The sequence below is a fragment of the Dendropsophus ebraccatus genome, chromosome 9 (genome assembly GCF_027789765.1).
Source record: "Dendropsophus ebraccatus isolate aDenEbr1 chromosome 9, aDenEbr1.pat, whole genome shotgun sequence".
NCBI classification, from domain to species: domain Eukaryota; kingdom Metazoa; phylum Chordata; class Amphibia; order Anura; family Hylidae; genus Dendropsophus; species Dendropsophus ebraccatus.
The window spans coordinates 87492164-87514400 of record NC_091462.1 but is presented as its reverse complement, the minus strand read 5'-3'; the positions used below and the strand labels follow the sequence as shown (position 1 = coordinate 87514400).

Genomic DNA, 22237 nt, shown 5'->3' with positions numbered 1-22237 from the left:
CTGGAAACTATTCAGAATTCTAGATTAATTTCATGGCAACCTGGGCCATCGCCAGCACCCAGGCACCACCCTGTCTCTTTAACTGTATGTGCTCCTAATCTGGAGTGCAAACAGTTAAATGAAGTGCTGTGATTGACAGGGCTGAGAGCCATTAGCTCCCAACCCTGTCAATCACTCTTGTGGCTGGAGACCTCCAGCTACAAGAGGCCGCTACCTCCCTTCAGCCTTGTGGCGCACGGGTGACGTCACTTGTGCACATGCAGTGCCAGAAGAACGAAAAGAAGCAGAAGCACTGAAGCCTGCAGCAGGTGAGTATGATTTTTTTTCCTCCTCCATTTTTATGGCCAGGAAACACTGATGGTTTCCTGAAGCCTCCCTGATCAGTGTTTCCTGACCGTAAAAACGGCCATGGCAATATGAAGGGGGCCTCAGAATTGCGTTGCATTTATGTCTTAGTAATTTACACAAACCTATAATAAATGGATAGAACCAAACATACTTGTAGACTGTATATAATAAGATCAAAGTCAAGCAATTTTACATACGTTGACATCAATAACATTGTAGATGACAAAACAACCACCTTAACAATAATACAGGCATTAAAAAGGTTCTCAACACAAAAAGAATGTCCTCCTAGCATGTACAAAATATTACTGGTTTGGACACCTCTTTTACATATCCCTACAGTCAAACATCAAATCCAATAACTCTAGGCCTGAACTGTGTACATGAAGATATCATACCCTCCAACCTCAAACCAGAGAAGAAGAGCACTCATTCCTGGAGACAAGAAGGGAAGGTGCGTCACTTCACCTGGTTCTCTAGTCAATCATTGTGAATTGGTGAACCTCTAAGCATGAGAAATCCAAGGTTCAAGCCTGTGTAATAGACATCATTGACCTGACATGGTCCATCTAATTTCCTCGAGATTTTGGACTTTAGTGACCGAATCCTTAAACAATCCATAGCTAAGCAGATCACCGAGGTAGGGATAAACTTCAGGCATTGTGCGTGAATTGATCAATATACTGTAAACCATGAGTGAGCACAAGGCAATCATGAACGTGCTCGCCGTGGATTCTCCATGAGATTGCTTAAATTACTTCTCTATAGGATCTCTGCAAAACATAGCAAGGTTAGTGTTTTCTTAATTCATCTCCATAATCTTTTACGGAGCAAGGAAGCAGAAAATTGAACAGAATAAAGTATGGGGCTTGATTTTTAATCTTCACGTCATGGTTGTAGCAGAAATTCGTTTAACCCACTAATACTTGAGGATATGAAGGTAAACCATTATAACAACCGCTCAGCCCTAGATTTCCCAATATAAGTTCGGTTTTCTTACAGCTATCTTATAGATTGAGATGAGATACCTTGATAGATACAATATTGATAGCATATTGTGCAAATCATGTATTGGTTCTTCACCCAAGACAATCATAAGTGGCTCTTGGGCCTCGGTAAGTGACACCCTTAGCTCTAAATACTATTGTCCACCTGGGATGTCATAGTAGTATTGAAACCTGCCATCAGGGTTATAACCATGTAACTAAAACTAGCTGTTTATAGGGATTCAGAATGATCCCTCACTTAAATTATTTTACTAATGAAGAACTTTTAGTCATATAGGTCGGTCACCAATGTGAAGGTTTGGCAACTAAGTTGACTTCTACAACTTCCGTTCATTTTCAAAGAGAGTGTCTCTATGGAAAACAAAGAATGGGACCCCCTTGATCCTAAGTTGATGATCGTTGCAGCTTGCTATGCTTAAAAATCCCTTTAAGGCTTATTTAGGAGAATCCTTGGTATGTACTGATAAGAACATCCAAATAGCATTAACACCTCTAAGCACATGTTCCAGAACGGTCTGTCCATTGACAATTTCTATACATTTACTATAAGATATAATGACATTTATGACTATTTTATATATTTTAACCTCTTCTAGATGTAAATGTTCCTTGCAGATATTATGATCTATCACAGCACGAAGAGTTACTCAGTTACTACGGCTGTGAAGCGTACAGACCAAAGGCGGCAGAGAATTTTTTTTCCATATAATTTAATATAAAATGTGCCCTTACCTGGTAATCCTAGACAAAGCAAGAGACTGTAGTAGATAACAGGTACATATCCCAATCCACAGCCATACTTGTGAGACAGGAGAGAGCTATTGTAGATATGATTGTGCTCCATTTACTTGCTTTTCAAGGTTTCTTGGATTCTGTTCTTTCAAAGCATAAGTGAAAGAATCAGAAAGATGCTGGTCCCCCTCTTAAGAGAGCTGTGTCTCCAGCAGGCGGCTTTGTCCTTCAGAGCATCCCTGTATCCCAGGACTCCCTCCACCTGCTGCTCACTGTAATAATTAAGAGAAAGTGCAGTGGTGCTGCTGCTGCGAGCTGCATGCTTCACACTCAGGAGGAAAAAGCTGAGCTGTCCTTAGGAAGACCAATCTATACTGCCAATTGTGGATGAGCGAGCAGTTCTGTGCAGGAGATGTGAACATCAGTGGGGGAGAAGAGTGCCTGTGTTTGCTGTCAGAGGAAAGGCAGGGAAGAAGCCACCTCTGCACCAGTTGGAGAAGAACTCGGTTCAAGTGGTGATAATGAATTTTCATGCCCCCCTCCCCCACTCAGCTGTTCATCGCTACTGAGAAATTTATGTCTGTAATTATTATAATATCCCCACGTCGGTGGAAATCGAATTAATTTGAAAATAATATAACCTTGTTTTAATAATACATCACCTATCAATAATTCATTCTATAATTATGGATCTATTATATCCATGCTGGGAAATGAAGGCGGGTGGTGTGAAGTCTATCCATCATATCTTTGAGGTAAATAAGGAATGTTGCGTTGAAAATAGGGTAAATTTTCTTGATTTGGGCATGATACTTCAAACTTTTAACCGAGTGAAACATATGCATAAAAAGAGACAAAAAGAATCAATTAAGCATATTATACTTTCCAACTTGTGGGTTCTGTCTTCTGTCTTTACAGGTATATTACACTTTGCTGTAACCTTAAAGGGGTTTCTTGGCGGGATTTTCTTTTCATAAAAAAAGAGTTCAAGTATCAGTGATCAGCCAAGGAGTGCAGCTTCAAAACTTATTGCTATCGGTCGCTCACCTCCCTGTATAAACAGGCAATGTAAGTCCGATAGCAATATATTTAAATGGCCGCCCGAATGATACAGTGATTGTTCATGCAGCCGGGTCACATGATTAATTGTGCCTTCTGAAGGCTAAGCAAATGGGCACCAATCTTACTGATCCCCCATATCAGGCCGTGTAGAAGGACCCTAACTAATCCCATTAATCTGCTGATCTCCACTGAACACACAGGAAAATCCTGATCAGCCAATCTCTAGCTAAGGTGGGTCACTTCCTGTGTGCTGAGATGGGACCAGGTAGTAAAGACCAGTGTAGACCTACTAGGACGTGTTGGAATGACAGCAATAAAGGATCAATAGGTGAGCACTACTCTTTTTTAACCTGGCCTGACCCCTTTAAAAAAAGTTATCCTGCAGAAAGCTTCCATCAGGTGTAGAATTGGATCTTGATTTATGCCTGTGAGCAGAAAGGCTACCGTTAAATCAGTTGACCCTTTCAGGCATGTGTTTGGTTAGTAAGTTGGTTAGTAAGTTGTCCCTACTCCATAGAGTACATGGTGCAAACCTTTCTGTGGGTGGAACATGACCTGGTGCCTCACACATTCATATCTTTCATGACCTTGCATCTCCTATGTCACACATGGACACTCATACCATGTAGGAATGGTCCGAACCTGCCGAGATTCGGGTTCGTATGAACCTGAACTCTCGGCAATGAATTCCGCTGTCTTCCACCTCAGTGGTTAGGGTGGATACAGCCGGAGGACCGCCTGGAAAACTGGGATACAGCCTATGGCTATGTCTGTATCCCAGTTTTCTAGGCGGTCCTCCGGCTGTATCCACCCGCTGTACGGAGCGGGCAGACAGCGGAAATCATTGCTGAGAGTTCAGGTTCGTACGAACCCGAACCTCGGCAGGTTCAGACCATCCCTAATACCATGCTTACTATATGCTTTCGGTAATGTCTGAGTGGCGATACATCCAGTAGCAGTTTGGGGATAAACTGCTTCTGTACATACACTTTGGGGTGCCCTTCTTATAAGAAATAACATAGTAGACCTCCAATGCAGTTTGAAGCCACTACAGCTGCAGGAAATTGTAAAAGAACCAGTGACACAGCACAGTTAGGCTGGCCAACTCCTAAAGGCACAACAATATAAGTTACCTACTTACCTAACTATAAACATAAAAAACAATTACCAACAGGGCGGCAACAAGGAATATTTTTGTAGATGTCCCTAAAACACCTTAAAGACATACAGTACTGTTACTTTAGAATATGTTTTCACTCCTTCATGGGGGTTTGCACAGGAAGGCTCCTAGATACCTGCTATAAAGACAACTACGATGGCAGCACCATTACTATAGGCTTTAACATACCTGAAACATGTTGGATGGATTTATACGGAATATTGTAAATGTCATTATTTTAAATAAATAAAAGAATATTTGACTCTACCCTGTACCCTGGACCACTACATGTTTCTCGTTTTGCTGGTGCTATGGTTGGGCCTTAGATCTAAACAAATTGCTTGTATAAAGCAAGCTAGATTTTCTGAAATAACCTGAACTACAATATGGCGTAACTCCTTCTAGAGATCGTCGGGGATCCCTGAGGACACAATTCCCAATGGAAATGGAAATAGGACACGATTCCCAATGGGAGTGGAAATTTCCCATTAATAAGGGATCATCTCAAGAAGACTTTTTGTATTAAAGCCATTCTTTTGGTGAGTTGTTCACCCAACCCCAGGTGATCAGGTGTTATTATTTGGGGATGACACATGTGGCACGGCAAGGGGAATTGCAGTACTGCACGGAGGCCATAAATGGATTTAGCCGACGATCGAAACCCAAGCACACATTATGTGAATTTCATAGTTGCTAAGTACTTTATAAATCAGTGTTATCACTTCTTTCCTGTTGTGGGTGGAAAACAACATATACTGTACTAACATTTCCTAACATGGCATCTCTTATTAAGGTTGAAGATTGAAAACGCAATAGAAATGTGTTACGACCATGTCTCATTTTCATATTGTGTTGGCAAGCATATTGTTTTCTGTAGACTATACCCCTGAGAGACCATATTTATATAACACACTAGGCAAACTGCCGAAAGCTCCAGTAATAAATATCTAAATTAATATGCATTACGGATAAATTCTGGAGGTTTACCAAGTAGTTAACTATATATTTATACATAACTTACAGCTGAATTTCTACTCAAATGTTAACACAGAGAGAAAATGGAGGCGATATCCCCAATATTGTGCCAATGGCCCTAAATGACAGCCAATAACCCTCGGAGGGTGATCATTAAATGACTTGACTGGTTTGGACAACTTCTTTTTAGAAGGGTCACTTGTCAATACCTTGATCACAAAGTGCCGTCTGCTGGGATCTTCAACAATCAGCCGTTTGGGCAGTAGGTATTCAGTTTCCTTGTAGCGTCACCACATGTCCCTTTCCAATATGGAGCAGGTGCTCAGCTGTGTAATAACTATCACCTGCTCTAACATAGGGATTGGAGAAACACTTAAGCCGCATTCACAGGTGCTTTGGACTGGACCTCGGAACTCCCATCATCATCAGTTAGTATGATGCTGTGAGCTCCAAACTGTTAAATCTTCAGGCTACTGTATTGACTGTGATGCTGGGAGTTCCGAAGTCCGGGGGAGATTTATCAAACTGGCGTAGAGTAGTGCTGGCTTAGTTGCCCCTAGCAACCAATCAGATTCCACTTTTTATTCCTCACAGAGTCTTTGGAAAATGAAAGGTGGAATCTGATCGGTTGCTAGGGGGAATTGAGCCAATTCTATTTTACACTAGTTTGATAAATCTCCCCCATAATGCGTACACAGACCGTAATTACGAAACCGGTGAATGTGGCTTTAGAGTACTTCCACCACACAGGTTTACAGGTTTGCTGTTGTAATCTACCAGGCACTTCCTACATTAAGTAATCTGTGGTTAAGAATAACCAGTCCCTGAAGGAGCGTGTCTTCTCTGATAACCGTCTGTCTGTTCTGTCTTGCCCACTCCAGCCTGAATACGACATGTGTATAGGATGGAGACATGTCAGGGGCCTAAGTTATATATAAATTTTATTCTATTTTATGTTTTATTAGATAAACTACTGACTGCACTTTAAAGGGGTTATCCAGCGCTACAAAAGCATGGCCACTTTTCCCCCTCTCTTGTCTCCAGATTGGGTGGGCTTTAGAACTCAGTTCCATTGAAGTAAATGGAGCTTAATTGCAAACCACACCTGACCTGGAGACAAGAGAGGGGGGAAAGTGGCCATGTTTTTGTAGCGCTGGATAGCCCCTTTAATATGTGATGTCTCTACTGATATCTATTTTGTCTCCTTATATTACTTCTCCACTCCATGTTGTAAGAAGTGTCACCTACCGGTATTATTACTACTATTTACTTCTGTATGGAGAGTTATCAGAGACATGTGAAGAGCCGCATCACATAGAACAAATGAATCCTGTAACACCTGCGTTAGGGAAATTATACCAGGAACTAGATTGATGGAAGATGTGCTCCATTGAATCCTATGCTGCGACAGATGAAGAGGTGCGGTTAACAACTCTGTTACAACATGAATTATGAAGGGGCACAATAATTCCTATATGTATGTGTATTTCATCCATGTATGACATCCACAACATGTATAATCCAGATGACTTTGGCACAAACTGATCATCTTGTGCTCCCCAGGAAAAGTAATGTACAATAAGTGATTTGACATGAATCAGATTCAGTCCATATTTCACTTTTTTTTTTTTATTATTAAGGCCGCACTCTCCATTGTGTGTTATGGTGAATTGGGATCCGGGCGCACACGGGTGCGCCCGCGTCCGAATTCAACAGAAGTGAAGATGATCCGGCCGGTACTGTGGTACCGGCTGGGATGATCTTCACTTAGAATGGCCGTTCTGTGACCTGGCTGGGTCACATAACGGCTGGTATTTCACGTAGTGTGAACCTAGCCTTAAGGTGCAAACTGTTTATGATTCCCTTTGCATTTGTTTCCTACTGTACCTGCTCCCGTATCTATACTGTCCATCTCAGCTTCCACTCACTACATGTGTTGGGCTAGGCACTCTGCACTGAGCCCTGCCATTCAGTTAAGATGTCCACTTGTTACTTAAAACGCAACTGTCATTTAAATGACATTCTTCAGAAATCAATAAATACCAATACTGTAATACAAGCGATTTTAGGTTTAATAGGTTTTATTAGGCAAAAGAGAATCCTTCTGTACTCAGAAAAGCAGTTTTCCTACCTCCCCTCTCACTTCAGAAGATGCAGGATTTCTGTGTTCTTTATGCTCTATGGAGAGGAGAGGGATCGAGGGGGATGAGCGAGCACGGAGAGGAGAAAAGCAGGGCTGTACAAAACACTACATCCTGCAATCTTCTCTTACCAAGCTCCCAGATAAACATTGGCCTTTCTGACCTGTGAATCCAGCGTTTTTGTGCTTAGTCTCCAAACTGTACAGAAGCTTTTCTCCTCGTCTTGCTCATTCATCCCCCTTCATCCCCTCCCCCCTCCATAGATTATAATGGATTCAGCAAAACTGTTTTCACTTTGCTCCTCTGTAATGAAGACGACTTTGCCTGATAATGCACAGATAAGGAGAAAGAGGCGTTTTTTGCCTTATAAAAACTAGTACAAAACCTTTCTGCAAAGAAAAAATAAATTAAATGACAGTTACAAGTTAAACATGTTACCTTTGAGGGATGCTTACCTGTAGTCATGAGTGAACTTGCTGAACGTTCATGATTGTCTGAACCTGAACACTTGGCATTTGACTCCCACTGCCTGGAGAAGTTGGATGTAGCCCTAGGGAGTCATGGAAAATATGGATACAGCCATAGACTGGTTTAGATTGCTGCTTTTTCTCTTCCCACTATACCAAGGCCTCCCCAGATTGGCTGCTTACTGTATGCACATGCCCACCGCCAACTCGCCAGGAAGTGCGTACAGATCTATTTTCCATTATAACAAGTGCAGAATGATTGTGAAGTGTAGATTACTAAACCATCAGTGAAAGAAAGAAGATGATGACATAATTGCCAGACATAGACTGAGGAGAATGAAGATTTGTTATTGAGCTTCAGCTTCTTCTCCGAGTGGTCTTCATGCCGGCATCTCCAGTTGAGTCATGTTGCTATAGCAATAAATTGGACATCATCCTCCATATGCTTATAGCACCATTTCCCATGTCCTAAGAGCAAACACATTCTTCTGGTATTGTCTCCTGACACATATACTACAATGGCACTCATACATTCCCCTATCTTCTAGCCATATCTCAAGGAGACCTTTGTCCTCACTGTACTTTAGTATTGTACTGGAAACATTAAGAAGATCTGCTCTGAAGTTATAGTTAATGTTATAAAGTACCATCATTCCCGTCTCTAATACCCTCCATGGAAAATAACCTACGCAATAATATTAATGCACCATAGAATGGAAAGGAACTTCCTCATTTATTTCAGGTTACACCTACTCTTACTCATTCAGAGTAGATTTCTGTTTCTGCTGTCCTTCCATTTGTCTCACATTGATTCTCATCTAGTTCCGGATAGTATCGGTTCTCATTGAGGAGATCCCTTCCTACAGGCAATGTTTGATGGGGAATAAAATATGCAAATAAGCTCTCCCCCAGAGGGAAGGAAACCATCTCACTAGTGACACCTATAAACAATGTCTAACCCATGTATGAGCGCAGTATGACTATATAAAGTCAAACCTGAGACAACAAGAACACTCACCTGAAAGACAGCTAGGATGGCATAGAATGGTGTGACACATTTATGCATCATGCTCACCAAATGGGTGGGAAGGGGGTGCAGCATTGCATGATGGAACAAGATGGCTTCCCTGTGCACATAATTTGTCTTTCAGGTGTGTGTGTGTGTGTGTGGGGGGGGGGGGGGCAAATTGCCTCCAGAGGACGTACCAGTGTCCTGGGGGAGGTAGTCCCACCTTAAGTGCACCAAACTGCCTTATTATCATGAAGAATTAACTTCAAACTGTAAAAAGAAACAGTGCCGAGGATGAAAGTGAGAAATTTACCTTCATCCTCAGCACCCCGTGCCCTATAGGGAGATGGTAGAAGGTTAACTACAACTAACCTGCTGATAGTTTCCCTTTAATTTTATATATATATATATATATATATAGAGAGAGAGAGAGAGAGAGAGAGAGAGAGAGAGAGAGATTCGCCTTATATGGCAGAACATGTTAACCCCTGCCTGCCTGTAGCAGGGTTTACTAGCTGGAGACCTGCTGCAGTCAGACAGGTGATAACTGCAGCTAAAGAAAAAAATCAACTCACCTGTGACCCGTTCCCAGCAGCTGAGCCTCTCCTGTCCCGTTCCCGGCGCAGGCAGTGTGATGTACACTTCCTGTGCCGGAGATCCCTGAAGCTCTCCAGGGCAGCTCTCAACGGGTCACAGGTGAGAAGAAGATCCCTGAATTTTTTTATTTTTATAGTGGTCGCCCCATACAGTGGGGATGTGGCCATTTTTGAGCTCCCCCACCGTATGGGGCGACCATATCCAGCGTATAAGTAAAATAGGAAAATACGGTATTCCTCTTTTTTTTTTTTTTTTTTTTTACTTTTATGATACTTTTAGTGGACTTCAATGATTGTCTGCACCCAAATAAAACTCAATAATGAGACTCAAAGGTCTAGTATACCCACTTGGAGCTGACTTTTGAGTCAATCCTTTGTCACCTGGATCTATTTCTCATGTGATGATATAGCATACTGTAAGAGTTGATAGAAGTATGAATGTGCACATGTTCTGTATAGTGTAGGTGGCACAAGGAGCCCCAGTCTGACACTGGATTTGGCAAACTAATGTAAATTAGTGTATAGACCAGTTCTTCCAATTTCCTTTGGCACGAGTTGTCATATATAAGTCATAGTAAATCTCCAACCTAATGGAACAAAGGTACAATCAGGGAGACCAGCCAAACAATAACACTGCCGGCTGCCAGTTAAATCGTTCAATGCAGTGAAAACCTAGGTGCATTGGTCCCTGGGAAACATGAATATACAAAAGAAGAGCCTGTGGAGCCTCATTCAAGAGTTTTAAAACAAAGGACTAGCTAGATATCCCTCCGGGAAGGACTCAACCAAGGGGTGGCTCCTGTAGGGAAACCACTAAAACCACCATATTAAGTGGCCCTATAGGTCAATGTAATGACAAGGGAAAGACCAAGGCCAGGTATCTATCCACAGACAGCTGTTTTGGGGTGTTGCCCCTCATCAGTGTGGAGCAGGATTCTTACAGACAAGTATAAGCAATAGAGTTCTATTTTTGTGTTTTACCCTCATCTGTAGTTTTTGTCCATTAGTCACTGATGGACAAGATGTGATGGGAAACAATGTACAACAATGGATGGGTGATCATGTACTTTATGTAGCACCAATGTTTCCCAGTAGATGTTTTTTCTGTATGCATGCAGTGGTAAATGACTCGAGTTCTTCAGCTGCTGTGTTAAGCTTTTAACACAAAATCCAATTATTAGAGCCGCTGCTCATTCGTGGCAATGTAAATGTGCTATAGGAGGAAAAGGCAGAAGCAGCATATAATCTGTGAACATACTGTCAAATCCTAGACAGTGGGTAATAATGAAAAGAGATCAAAGCTCTGTTAACCCTTTCATGACTTTGGGGCATTCATGCCCAGGACATAATCTCACAATTTGTAGTACCCTGTTGTAAGTCTATTTCGCCACCGCATCTCACATAGGAGTAGCTTTGGTAAAGAAGAGGGTGACTGCAAAAGGGAACATGGTTAAAGAGGACCTGTCACCACTTCTGGCCTGTCTGTTTTAGTAAATACATGTAATACCCATGAAATAACAGTTCTGGATCTGGACAATTGTTTCTGGTGCAATCCAATGTAGAGTTTTAGTCAGGTATTGGCGAAGGTGAAAATAGAAAATAGAGGAGGTGCTCCATCCTGTTGACTGCTGACTACTTCTTCTATCTTCCTCTATTCCCTGGGACCAAGTAATCCATCCAGCGATCCTTCTCCTTCCTGTACTGCACATTTCCACGGGTGCCCACATTGGGAGATCCCGTTCTCTGGATACTTTGGCCGGCAGCCATCATCAAACACACCTACAGCAGGGTGATATGCACAAAGCCCAAGGAACTAGAAGGTGAGAGTCCATCTACACTTTTGTTTATTCACACACCACATACATATCAGGTTTACACGCGGTGCCATCTTCCTGGTGTTAAGGATGAGATATTTTGTATATTTTGTGCAGCCATTACAATATGGCGCTGACCTTCTGAACAAGTAGAGTTATTTACATTCATTACAGCTTACGTTAATAAACACTAGTGCTACGTAACTAACTCATTTTGTACCTCAAAAAATGAACTACTGACACGAGCCTTAGTAGAAGAACACACACCCCTGGGTATATAAACTGGCATCTTTGAATGAAGGAGATCCACCTTAACCATCAATGTGTCAGGGTGTTTGATTCTCAGTGCGCACTATAAACTTATAACTTGTAATTTGGAGCAGACAGACAATATGACAGCACTCTTGAGGTGCAATCATAACAATGGCCTTTTTGTCTCTCTCATATTGCTCTATCTGTGGCATAAGCCATTCCTTTTTCCATGTCCAGGTAGGAGTGTAAAGTGACTGTGTCCTGCTCACTGCAGAGAACATATTCACTCATGAGTCCCACATGTACTCAATAAGGGCAAGTGGATTCTAAAGTTGTGGTCACTGATCTTCCCACCGAGGTGACAGGTAGCTTCATCTCTAAACATCAGTCTCTCATTTAATTTGTCCTCTTTCAATTAACCCTACAAGTAAATGCTAAAGTCACAGCATGGCTTACAACTAGTGAGTAAAGTTGAGTAAAGTTGCCAAAATGGTCGATTTCGGTAATGGCAACCGGCAACTTGAAGGCATCTGTACAAGTTAGATGCTGCCTTAAAGTTTCCAGGAAAACATGGATAGAGCCATATGTTTCCAGGGCTCCTTAGGGCAGCATCTTACTCCTCCAAACATTAGGAGTCAAACACAGAGTGTTTGGGTTTGAAGACTGTGCAGAATCCAAACAGTTCGTCAAATTAGCCCAACACTACTACTACACTACTATAAGATACCCCATACTGTGCTTTGTAGCACCTTAAGCCAAATGTACCATTAGTACAATCGCTTTAAGTTTTGCAAATGGATAGAATGGCGCCAGCTTCCTTGCATCGGCGCCGTTCTATCCATGTACAACACTTAAAGCAAATGTACTGATGGCACATTTGCTTTAAGATTCATACTATTCTGCCTGGTCAACTAGGACTACACTTGCAAATGGTTTTAATCCTGTTCATTGTCTCTTCTGAAGTCTTTGCACGGCCCAGACATTTTTTCGTGACATGAATACCCCATGGTTTCAAATATCTTCACCCAAAACTAAGTGCAGTTTCTATTGGGAGCAGATTTACTAAATTTATTCAAAAGGTTCTGTTGTCAAAACGCAAAAATCAGTGTTGCATTGATTTTCAGTCATTGACCATTTATCACTGATGTTAAGCCTTTTTATAAAGAATCTGTATATTGAAATAGTGAACAACACCTTTAATATATCAACAGTAATATTCTAAAGGAGTTACAGTATCTGGCCTTATACACAACGTATTTTCCTTGAATAGACCATCGATATATGATCTAGTATTCAGACAGCAGTGTCCCACTGTGTAATCTTTGTGCCTAATGTAACCTAATGGTTGTTGGTTAAGATACTCCATGGTTCAGCCCTTGTGTTATGCAATTCCTTATGTTTGAGCTTATCACTGTATATATGTCCCTTGGGAACGCGTCTGCCATCTAGAGGTGATATTGGTGGTAAGACTGCAGGCAGGAAGCAATGTAACCCCATTAGCACATAGCTTTATATCAGAAAACCCCTTGAGATATATCCTTGCTGAATCCAGTCTTCCTTAGGACTATACAAGGATAGATGTTCTAAACCAGTAATCTGTAATAGCAGAGTATGGATATGGATATGTATGGATATGAGGAACAGTCTGTACTCCAGTTTAGGCTTAAGGAAACCCCCTGGGTATGCATGGAGTCAAGGACCCAACAATATAAGAATTAAAATCAGTTAAATTCTGTTATTCTAATCTTAACTGGCATACAATTCTACACCATAAAAATACGACAACCCAACTTCTACCATGCTTGTCACCCAAATTAGGGGGTTCCTTCAGGGATCCAAGACCAATATTTCAAGTGTTGTCCCCCCCAAAATAATGGATAAGCAAAAAGAACATGGGTACACCTGCAGGACCCTCTAATCCCATCTTACCATGACTGACTATGGCACTGCAAGATCAAGTCAGCAAGAAGGTTCCTGTGGTATTCCCCCTGGACTGTACTCCATTGCATAGGTTCCTCCTAGGCAATCATTTTTTTAAAGGCTGGATAACCCCTTTAAGCAATCTGTGATGCATTTGTTCTTTGCATGACTACAGCGAGACTAAAACCCCAGGCAACTTAAGTCCCAATGGCCCACTCATTTGCAACACAGAATGCAATGACTCGGAGAGAGAGTTGGTTGCAACTTTTATTCTGCTCCCTACATTTTGAGCCCATATCTGGTGTATTGCTTAATTTCATCACTGGTACAGGGAAATTGAGCACCAACTATCAGGTTTTCCCCAGATCACTGGAAATTGCAACACCGGCCGTGATTAATAGAAAAGATATATTGCATTAAAGTCAAAGGGAATCCCGGCCGGATTGTATACACATACTAAACACTCCAGCCGGGATTTCTAGCAGCCGCTCAAAAAACTGACATGTCAGTTTTATGTGGTCACTATTTATTGAATAGAAGCCGCACAACACTGACAGCTCACACAATGGAGAGTGCGGCTCTGGCCACACTTTACATTGTCAGCTATAGTAAATTGGGATGCGGGCACACGTGGATGCGCCCGCTTTCCAATTCAACAGGAATAAAGAGTTTCCGGCAGGGACTGCAGTTCCAGCTAGGATGAACGTCACCACGTCACCAAGTCACAGAATGGCCGGTGTCTTACCCTGGCCTAAAGGGGTAATCCCGCTAGATAAAACTATATTTCAATTGTTGTAGGTATATATAAAATAATATAGAGCCGATGCTTACCTTTCCATGCTCCCCTGGTGGCCTCCTTCGGGTCTCCGCATCCTCCACTGAACAATCCCACCTCCACTATCCAATCACTGGCTGTGGCCCTATATCATCTCAGTCAGTGATTGGCTAAGCGGACTTTCATCCCTGAGACGAGTCCATCTCGGAAGTGGCGACGGCTTCCTTCATCGGGGGACCTGGAGACCCATAGGATGACGGTTGTGGGATGGGGGAAGAACTGAGAGGTAATCATGTATATTATTTTATATATACCTGAAATAATCTATGTATAGTTTTCCTAGCTGGGGTGAAGCTAGAAAAGTCCAAAGTGCACTGTTTCACCCAACCGACTTCTTAATTAAGAACACATATCCCTATCTACAACACAGCCTGAGCTTTAGGTTCTAGAAATGAAATAATGTCATTCTTTACTTTGCATTTTCAAGTTCAGCAAAGTAATATTTTATTCTTGAATTTTTTCAGCATAAATGTTTAATTTACTCCAAATTTCTCTTTTTTTTTATTATGCTTAAGGCTACAAAAGGCCATAGCAAACAAAAATAATGATATATCTAAAATCTAATAACTTTTCATCTGATTTCCATCAATGTAACAATTTGTTGAGTGAAACATTGCTGTGTGGAACACCAAAGAATTAAGCAGAGTATTGAGTTTCAATGTATGTGGTAATTATAGTAATATATCATTGCTCCTAGCACAGTAGAAAGCAGCTACTAACTGGTCTTGCATGAAACTGGTGGAAAAGGGGAATTTGAAATATAGATCACTTCAGTGATCTCAAAGATGATGTTTTATGGAAAAAAAGCAGACATGCCCTTTGTAAAAACGTTGGCGAATGTCAGTGTCAAACGTAAGAGGTAACGCCATCCAAAAAGGAATGTCACAAAACATTCCGGGATGAGTTATCATTTAATGGTACATATACTGTAACATCCAGTGATAGTAGTAAGGCTTCATGTATGAGACAGGAAAGCTTTAAAGGGGCTGAACGAAAAAATATTTTTTTTTGTAAAAAAAGGGCCATTGTTTTCCGCAATATGTATCTGGTAATGCAAGTCAATTATGTTAATTTTAAATAAGGCTAAACTGGTAAATTACAATACCAGCTAATGTTGCCATGTTGGTAAACACCAAGCACACTACACTAACACACTGTATACCATATTCCTCATGTTGCATATAGGGCACATTTATGAAACATGTTGTGTAGCTTCTTTTAGCCCAATGCAAGGCATATCTAAATACATTTCCCTTGTCTATGACACCACATAACAGATATACTGTATAACTCTTATTTTAATCTGTTGCTCCAGGTATAAGCTTTAGAGGTTTTATTTAAAGTAGGAGATCACTTGATCCATTTAGCCTGCCCTTTTTGTATTTCCTTTCTTATTTTCTTAGGATTAGAAATGAGCGAGCACCAAAATACTCAAATGCTTGTTACTTAAGTCGAGTATTATTCTATAATGGTGTGCTCCATTTGAGTAATGAACCCCATTAAAATCAATAGAAGACTTGAATATTTTACTAGGTGCCTCCGGCTCGACAGAGTGGAGGGTACCTGGTCAATCGGAAAGTAACAGTCTGGCTCCAGGGGGCTAATTTAACCCCCTGGGGGCTAGACTCTGCTCTGTTCGTGGGGTGGAGAGCGGGGAAATTATTCTTTCTGCTCCGTTCTTCCATCTGTCTTCACTATTGCCGCTCGGCCAATCAGCGGCTGAGGGAAGATACTGCTGCAGTAGCTGATTGGCTGAGATGCCATAGTGAAGACAGCTAGAGTAATGCATTATTGTCTGATTGCATCTCCATATACATGGATTAAGGATCTCTCCGCTGATCTGGAAGGTCACTTTATTAAGGCTGTGGAATCTCAGCGATGGAGCAGTGGATTGATATAAGAGTTATATCTCCCAATTTGGGGTAAATAGCCCTATTGTACCCAGCCGTTATTCAGTCAGTAAAAAGCTATTGACTGATTTGCTTTAGGTCAAGGAAACAGCTAACCATGTTTGGTGTAAGGCAACTGTTCACATTTCCTGTTCCTGCGTATGAGTATCTATCGTGTGGGTCAGCATTTCAGTATTTTATTTCTATGAACAGGATGTTAAGACCAGTTTCTTAGTTGATACATTGAGTCCTTTTTTACCTTCCAGTATAAGCCCCCTTGGCTATAAATACATTAGAGAGTATCGATCCCAGCAGAGTCATGGCCCTATTGCCAGTCATCATAGTTTCTGGCCACAGCAGATTATACCCTGTGAAAAGACTTCGTAATCTTGACATTTTCTATTTTCTTGGTCTAAAATAAACCACCTGTCAAACTGCTTCTGCCACATGAAGCTATATCTCTTCTAATAAACTCTGACAAAATAAATGTGATCCCCATCCCTGTTTTACTGTCTTATATTCCTGAAACAATGCGCACACAGAACCTGTTATTCATGTCATAGTATAATAACTAACAGCTTAGAAATCACACAACCTGCCTCTGATAATATCAGGGGAATAGCTGCTCTTTTACCATCTACTTCAGTTCACGTCCTTACATTTAACTATAGAAACAGAAAGTGGCGTATTCTTTCCAGATTGAGGCTGGGTTCACACAGTGTAAGTCACCAGCCGTTCTGTGACCCGGCCGTGTCACAGAACGGCCAGTTTCAGGAAAGTTTATTCTGGCCGGTACTGCAGCACCGGCCGTATAAACTTACCTTCTACTGAATTGGGAGGCAGGCACATTCGTGTGTGCCCGCATCCCAATTCACCATTGCCCACAATGGAAAGTGCAGCCAAAGCCGTACTCTCCATTGTGTGCACTGTTAGTGTTGTGCGGCCACTATTCAATGAATAGCGGCCGCACAAAACTGACATGTGAGTTTTCATTGCGGCCGCTTGCAATCCCCCCAGAGCGTATACTATGCCTGGATTCCATTGTCTGCAGCACAATGTAAATTATCAATTAATTACAAATTGCAACATCGGCCATGATTAATTGATAATTTACATTGTGTGAACTTAGCCTGACATTGTGCTCTCTGCTGCCACCTGTGTCTGTGTCAGGAACTGTCCAAAGCAGTAGAAGTTTTCTAAGGGGATTTTTTTTTTTACTGCTCTGAACAGTTCCGGTCACGGACAGTGGTGGCAGCAGAGAGCACTGTGTCAGACTCAAATGAAAAAAACACTTTCTACAAGACATACAGCAGCTGATAAGTACTGATTTTTAAATAGAAGTAATTTACAAACCTGTATAACTTTTTTGACACCAGTTGATTTGAAACCTTTTTTTTTCACAGGAGAACCCCTTTAAATAGGAAACAAAACAAATTATATTTTGTGTAAACAGCTCTTATGCAGGCATATGTGTACCGCCAGTAACAGACCCTGAACAATTAAACCCTTACGCTGCATATGAACAATTTCTTTGTGTGCATTGTTCATGGAATGTCAGAGACAGAAACAGATAAAGACAATCTATGACAAATTTTGCAGATTTATGATGCCCTGTCTATATGGGAAAAGTCAGAAATATAATGGCGGCATAAAACATTGCTTTATTCTAGGCTGCAGTAACACAATTTACAAGAACAATTTCAGTAGATTCAGCTTTTCAGTGATTTCACTAATATTTCCTGGAAGCCGATTGTCACCACAGTTTCTGCATCACAGACTCTTCTGCCGAGTTCCTGGATGTACCATATATCTTGTGAATGTATTCAGAGAGGCAGGCATTGTGCCGCTGCCTAGAATCGATGCTTCTCTGAATCCTGATGATTTAAGATGAATGCAGTCTTTAACAGAGTACAAACAATTAGAATAGAGGAGACAAAAGAAGAGGTGATTCACTGACATATTGCACAATCTAGGTGTTAATTATTAAAGGGGTATTCCCATCGTTAGGTGTCTTTGCCTATGGGGGTCTGCATGGGTGAGGAAGTCAATAGTCCTGGGGCACTCTTATACTTGTAGGGTCTTTGTGCAGATGTGGAATATCTATGAAAGCAGGTTAAAGTAATTGTGATACAGTGTGAACTTGAATAATGAACAGAATCTCTCTTTGCAAGCAAAAATTACATACAGCCTCCTTACAGGGGTTGTCGGGTGTCCAGGTAGGGGACTTTTTAGCTGTATGCCCAGGGAGGGGTGGTGGATAATAATAAACTACACTCACCTCCCTGGCTCCAGGATACAGCCTATTACCTAGGCTGAATCCCGGAATTCCAGGCAGTACCCGGGCTGTCTCCTCCTTTCCCACAGACCAGGAAGGCATCGGGAATCAAAGGCGGAAGGTTCAACAAGGTTCGAGTTCTATAGAACCTAAGATTTTTAGATGTTCGATCATCTCTATCTGCAACTTCATGACCCCAGAACCTAGAAGTGGTGGTGCAGGAGCTTATAGTCTGTATTACATCTCACCCCTGTGATGGATTCACAGCTTACACTGCTATGTATTGCTCTATAGTGTCCTTCAATGAGGAAAAAACTGTTAAAAAGTCATTTACTGTTTAGAGATTTTGCTACTCCTCATGTACACAGACATTTCGTCTTATCAAACTGTTCTGGTGCTGGTATGTTTTAAAGTTTTAGCCATTTGTCTTTAAGTTTTTTTCTACCTGTAGACTAATTACATATATGTATGTAATCCGATCAACCAATCAGCGGCTTCAGCTGTGCCCCTGTGTAGCGATAGTGAAGACTGATATATCGGGGGTAACTATACCCCCTTGCAGTTTAAAGTGTACCTGTGATGATCAGCCCTTCCTAATCAGCAGCAAGATCCTCTGCTAATCCAGAAGGTTGGACCTCCATGGATACAGAGACGCAGTCAGACAATAATGTATTCTTCTGATTGCGTCTCCATGTACATGAAGACATGACCCTCCAGTTTAGCAGAGGATTTTGGTGCTGATCCAGAAAGGCCGTTCATCACAGGTACACTTTAGAACCCAAAGAGCTGCCTCTATGTCTGAGCATCTGTGTCATATGTGTGATTAGATATCTCAGAAACAGAAGAAACAGAAAAGTCCCAACTCTTAATTACTGTAAAAGGGAATGGATTACATATCGTCTACAATATAAGGCTATGTTCACACAACGTTTTTTTCTGCTCCGTTTAAAATAATGTCCGTTATTTTGAGTCTAAAATAACAGACGTAATTTAACAGCCTGGCCTCTCCTTAGTGCAAAGGTGTTGGTACAATATTCTAGTTTGGGTTGCTAATTGACCTTTTGGTGTGTCTTAATTGAAAAGTCCATTGAATTTAATAGTAAAAACTGAGAAAGAACGGTGACAAAAGCAAAACTGTGTGTGAGCAACTAATAAAAAACGTCCGCTGTTTGCAAAAGACGTCCGAAAATAATGATCATGTTCATTATTTTGACGCCGCCTCAAAAGACATCCGTCATTCAATACAATGTGTGAAAAAGACGTCCGTCATTCCATAGACTTCAGTGCATTTTTTCCAAGTCACTTAAAGCTATGCTCACACAACGTCAAAAAAATATTGAAAAGGTGGCCGATTTTCATATTTAAAATAACGTCAGTTTTTGCCGAGATTTAACTGACGGCAATGGTAATGCATTGAAGTCAATGGGAAGACAGACGTCCAATGCACACAATGTATTGAATAACAGACGTTTTTGCCGCGGACGTCAAAATAATGATCATGATCAATATTTTCAGATGTCTTTGGCAAACAGAGGACGTTTTTATTATCTGTTCACACACCTTTTCCCTTTTGTCTTCGCTCTGTCTCCGTTTTTACTATTAAATTCAATGTCCTTATCAATTAAGCTACACCCAAAGGCCAATTAGTAACCCCAAACTAAAATAATGTGCAAACACCCATCATTGCACTTAGGGGAGGCCAGACAGCTAAATGACGTCTGTTATTGTAGACTTAAAATGACGGACATCATTCTAAATGGAGATGAAAAAATGTTGTGTGAACATAGCCTAATACTGACATTTATAACTGAATGGCACATCCTTAAATGACATACTGTACATAGGTGCCACCCAGAATTGACACTTAAAGCAATGTATCCCTTCCATTCTATAAATCTAATATGAATGAAGAGCAATGTATATCACAATATAGCAAAGACATTAACAGTGAGAAAACTTCTACTTAAGGGAAACTAAGCTCTTAACTGCTATCTCCATGGTGCTCTTGTGTACTTTACCATGGAGACGGTTAGCATGAGATATTTTAAGGGTACCAATAAATCTGTAGGTGGAAGGACAGGATTGCTTATTCTAATTCATTTTTTTCTATAGCATTGATAATCCAGGAAAAAAATAAAGATTTTTTTTGCCTAGGATCCAGCATCATACTCAACAGTTACTGGGGTTTATTTTTGTAAAACTTGTTATATTCCTAGAACATGTGTCATCTCCAGATTATGGTTTTTTTCTTTATTAATTATACACTTTTATTATAACTCTTTTGTTCTAGTAATGCATTGTTTTGGAGTAACGTTCAGACAAACCTTTAGTGCAGTTTCCAAAGTTAATGCGGCACTCCAGAGAAAAACGTTTTCTTACAAATCAACTGGTTTTGAAAAGTTATATAGATTTATTATTTACTTCTATTTTAAAGAATCTCCAGTCTTTCAGTATTTGTCAGTTGCTGTATGTCCTGCAGGAAGTGGTGTATTTTCTCCAGTCTGACACAGTGCTCTCTCCTGCCACCTTTGTCAAAGACAGGAACTGTCCAAAGCAGTACAAGTTTAGGCTATCTTCACACAGCCTAAGTTCTGTAGTAATCACAGCCGTTGTTGTAAATTGGCAACAACGGCCGTGATTACTATGGAACTTACATTGTGCTGCAACTGAGGGAATCCTGGCCGGTGTGTATACGCTGGGATCCCTAGCGGCGCGGCAAAAAACTGACATGTCAGTTTTCTGCGGACGCTAGTTATTGAATAGCCGCCGCAGGAGACATGTCAGTGCATACAATGGAGCATGTGTCTCTGCCCGCATGCTCCATTGTGTGCAGTGGGGAATTCGGATGCGAGTGCACACTGATGCGCCCGCATCCGAATTCAGCGGCAGTGAAGACTCAGCCGGGTCACGGAATGGCCAGTGTCAGAGAAGATCATCCTGGCTGGTACTTCCGTACCGACCGGGATGATCTTCTCTGACATTGGCCGTTCTGTCACTGAACATCCGGTGTCTCACTCTGTGGGAACATGACCTTACTATGGGGATTTGTTACTACTCTGGACAGTTCCTGTCTAGAACAGGGGTGGCAGGAGAGAGCACTGTGTCAGACTGGAGAGAATACACTACTTTGTGCAGAACATACAGCAGCTGAATAGTACAATAAGCTTTAAATAGAAGTAAATAACAAATCTAACGTTCCGAAACCAGTTTAGTTGAAAGAAAAAGATTTATATTAGATTTATATTAGTGGATGTAAAAACTTATTTTTTATTAAAAATCTATTAAAGGAGAAATCCAGTGATTTTATGCACACAAGGTAGAAGGTAGAACTGTGCACAGAAATGAGAAAAGCCCAACCTGTTTCTGATTCCTTATGTGTGCCCTTACCCAGCCCAGCCATGAGTAAAGCTGCCACATCAAATTAGTTGTTTTCTTCTCTCTCTCTCTCTCTGTACACAGTCATGGTTTTAATTTAATCTTCAAAAAAGATGTTTTTTTTAAATTCTAAAATTATCAACATTTTGTTTGAACTTCTCGTCTTCTACTTCTGATGATCTGATCAATTGGGCTCTTTGCACCCCTGCCCTGCAGTCATCCTAAGAAGACTCTTCTGAACGGTGAGATGAGGATTATTTTTCTTTTTCTTTTGGGAGTTATTTTAATTTGTAGAAATCAACAGGTTTGGAAATATATGAGGATTAAATTCAGTCCTTGCTGATGCCATTTTCATTTCAGCACCTGAGACTCTGGACAGCT

General features: G+C 41.1%; 1 protein-coding gene across 1 annotated transcript in view; it reads right to left on the bottom strand.

Moving 5' to 3' along the window:
* Positions 1 to 2199, bottom strand: part of GPR139 (G protein-coupled receptor 139) — a 65188-nt gene extending 62989 nt beyond the window's left edge. The window contains exon 1 of the mRNA XM_069981967.1: positions 2088 to 2199. Coding sequence (XP_069838068.1) covers positions 2088 to 2199 — 112 coding nt within the window. The remainder of the gene's footprint in view (positions 1 to 2087) is intronic.
* Between the last annotated feature and the right edge of the window lie 20038 nt (positions 2200 to 22237).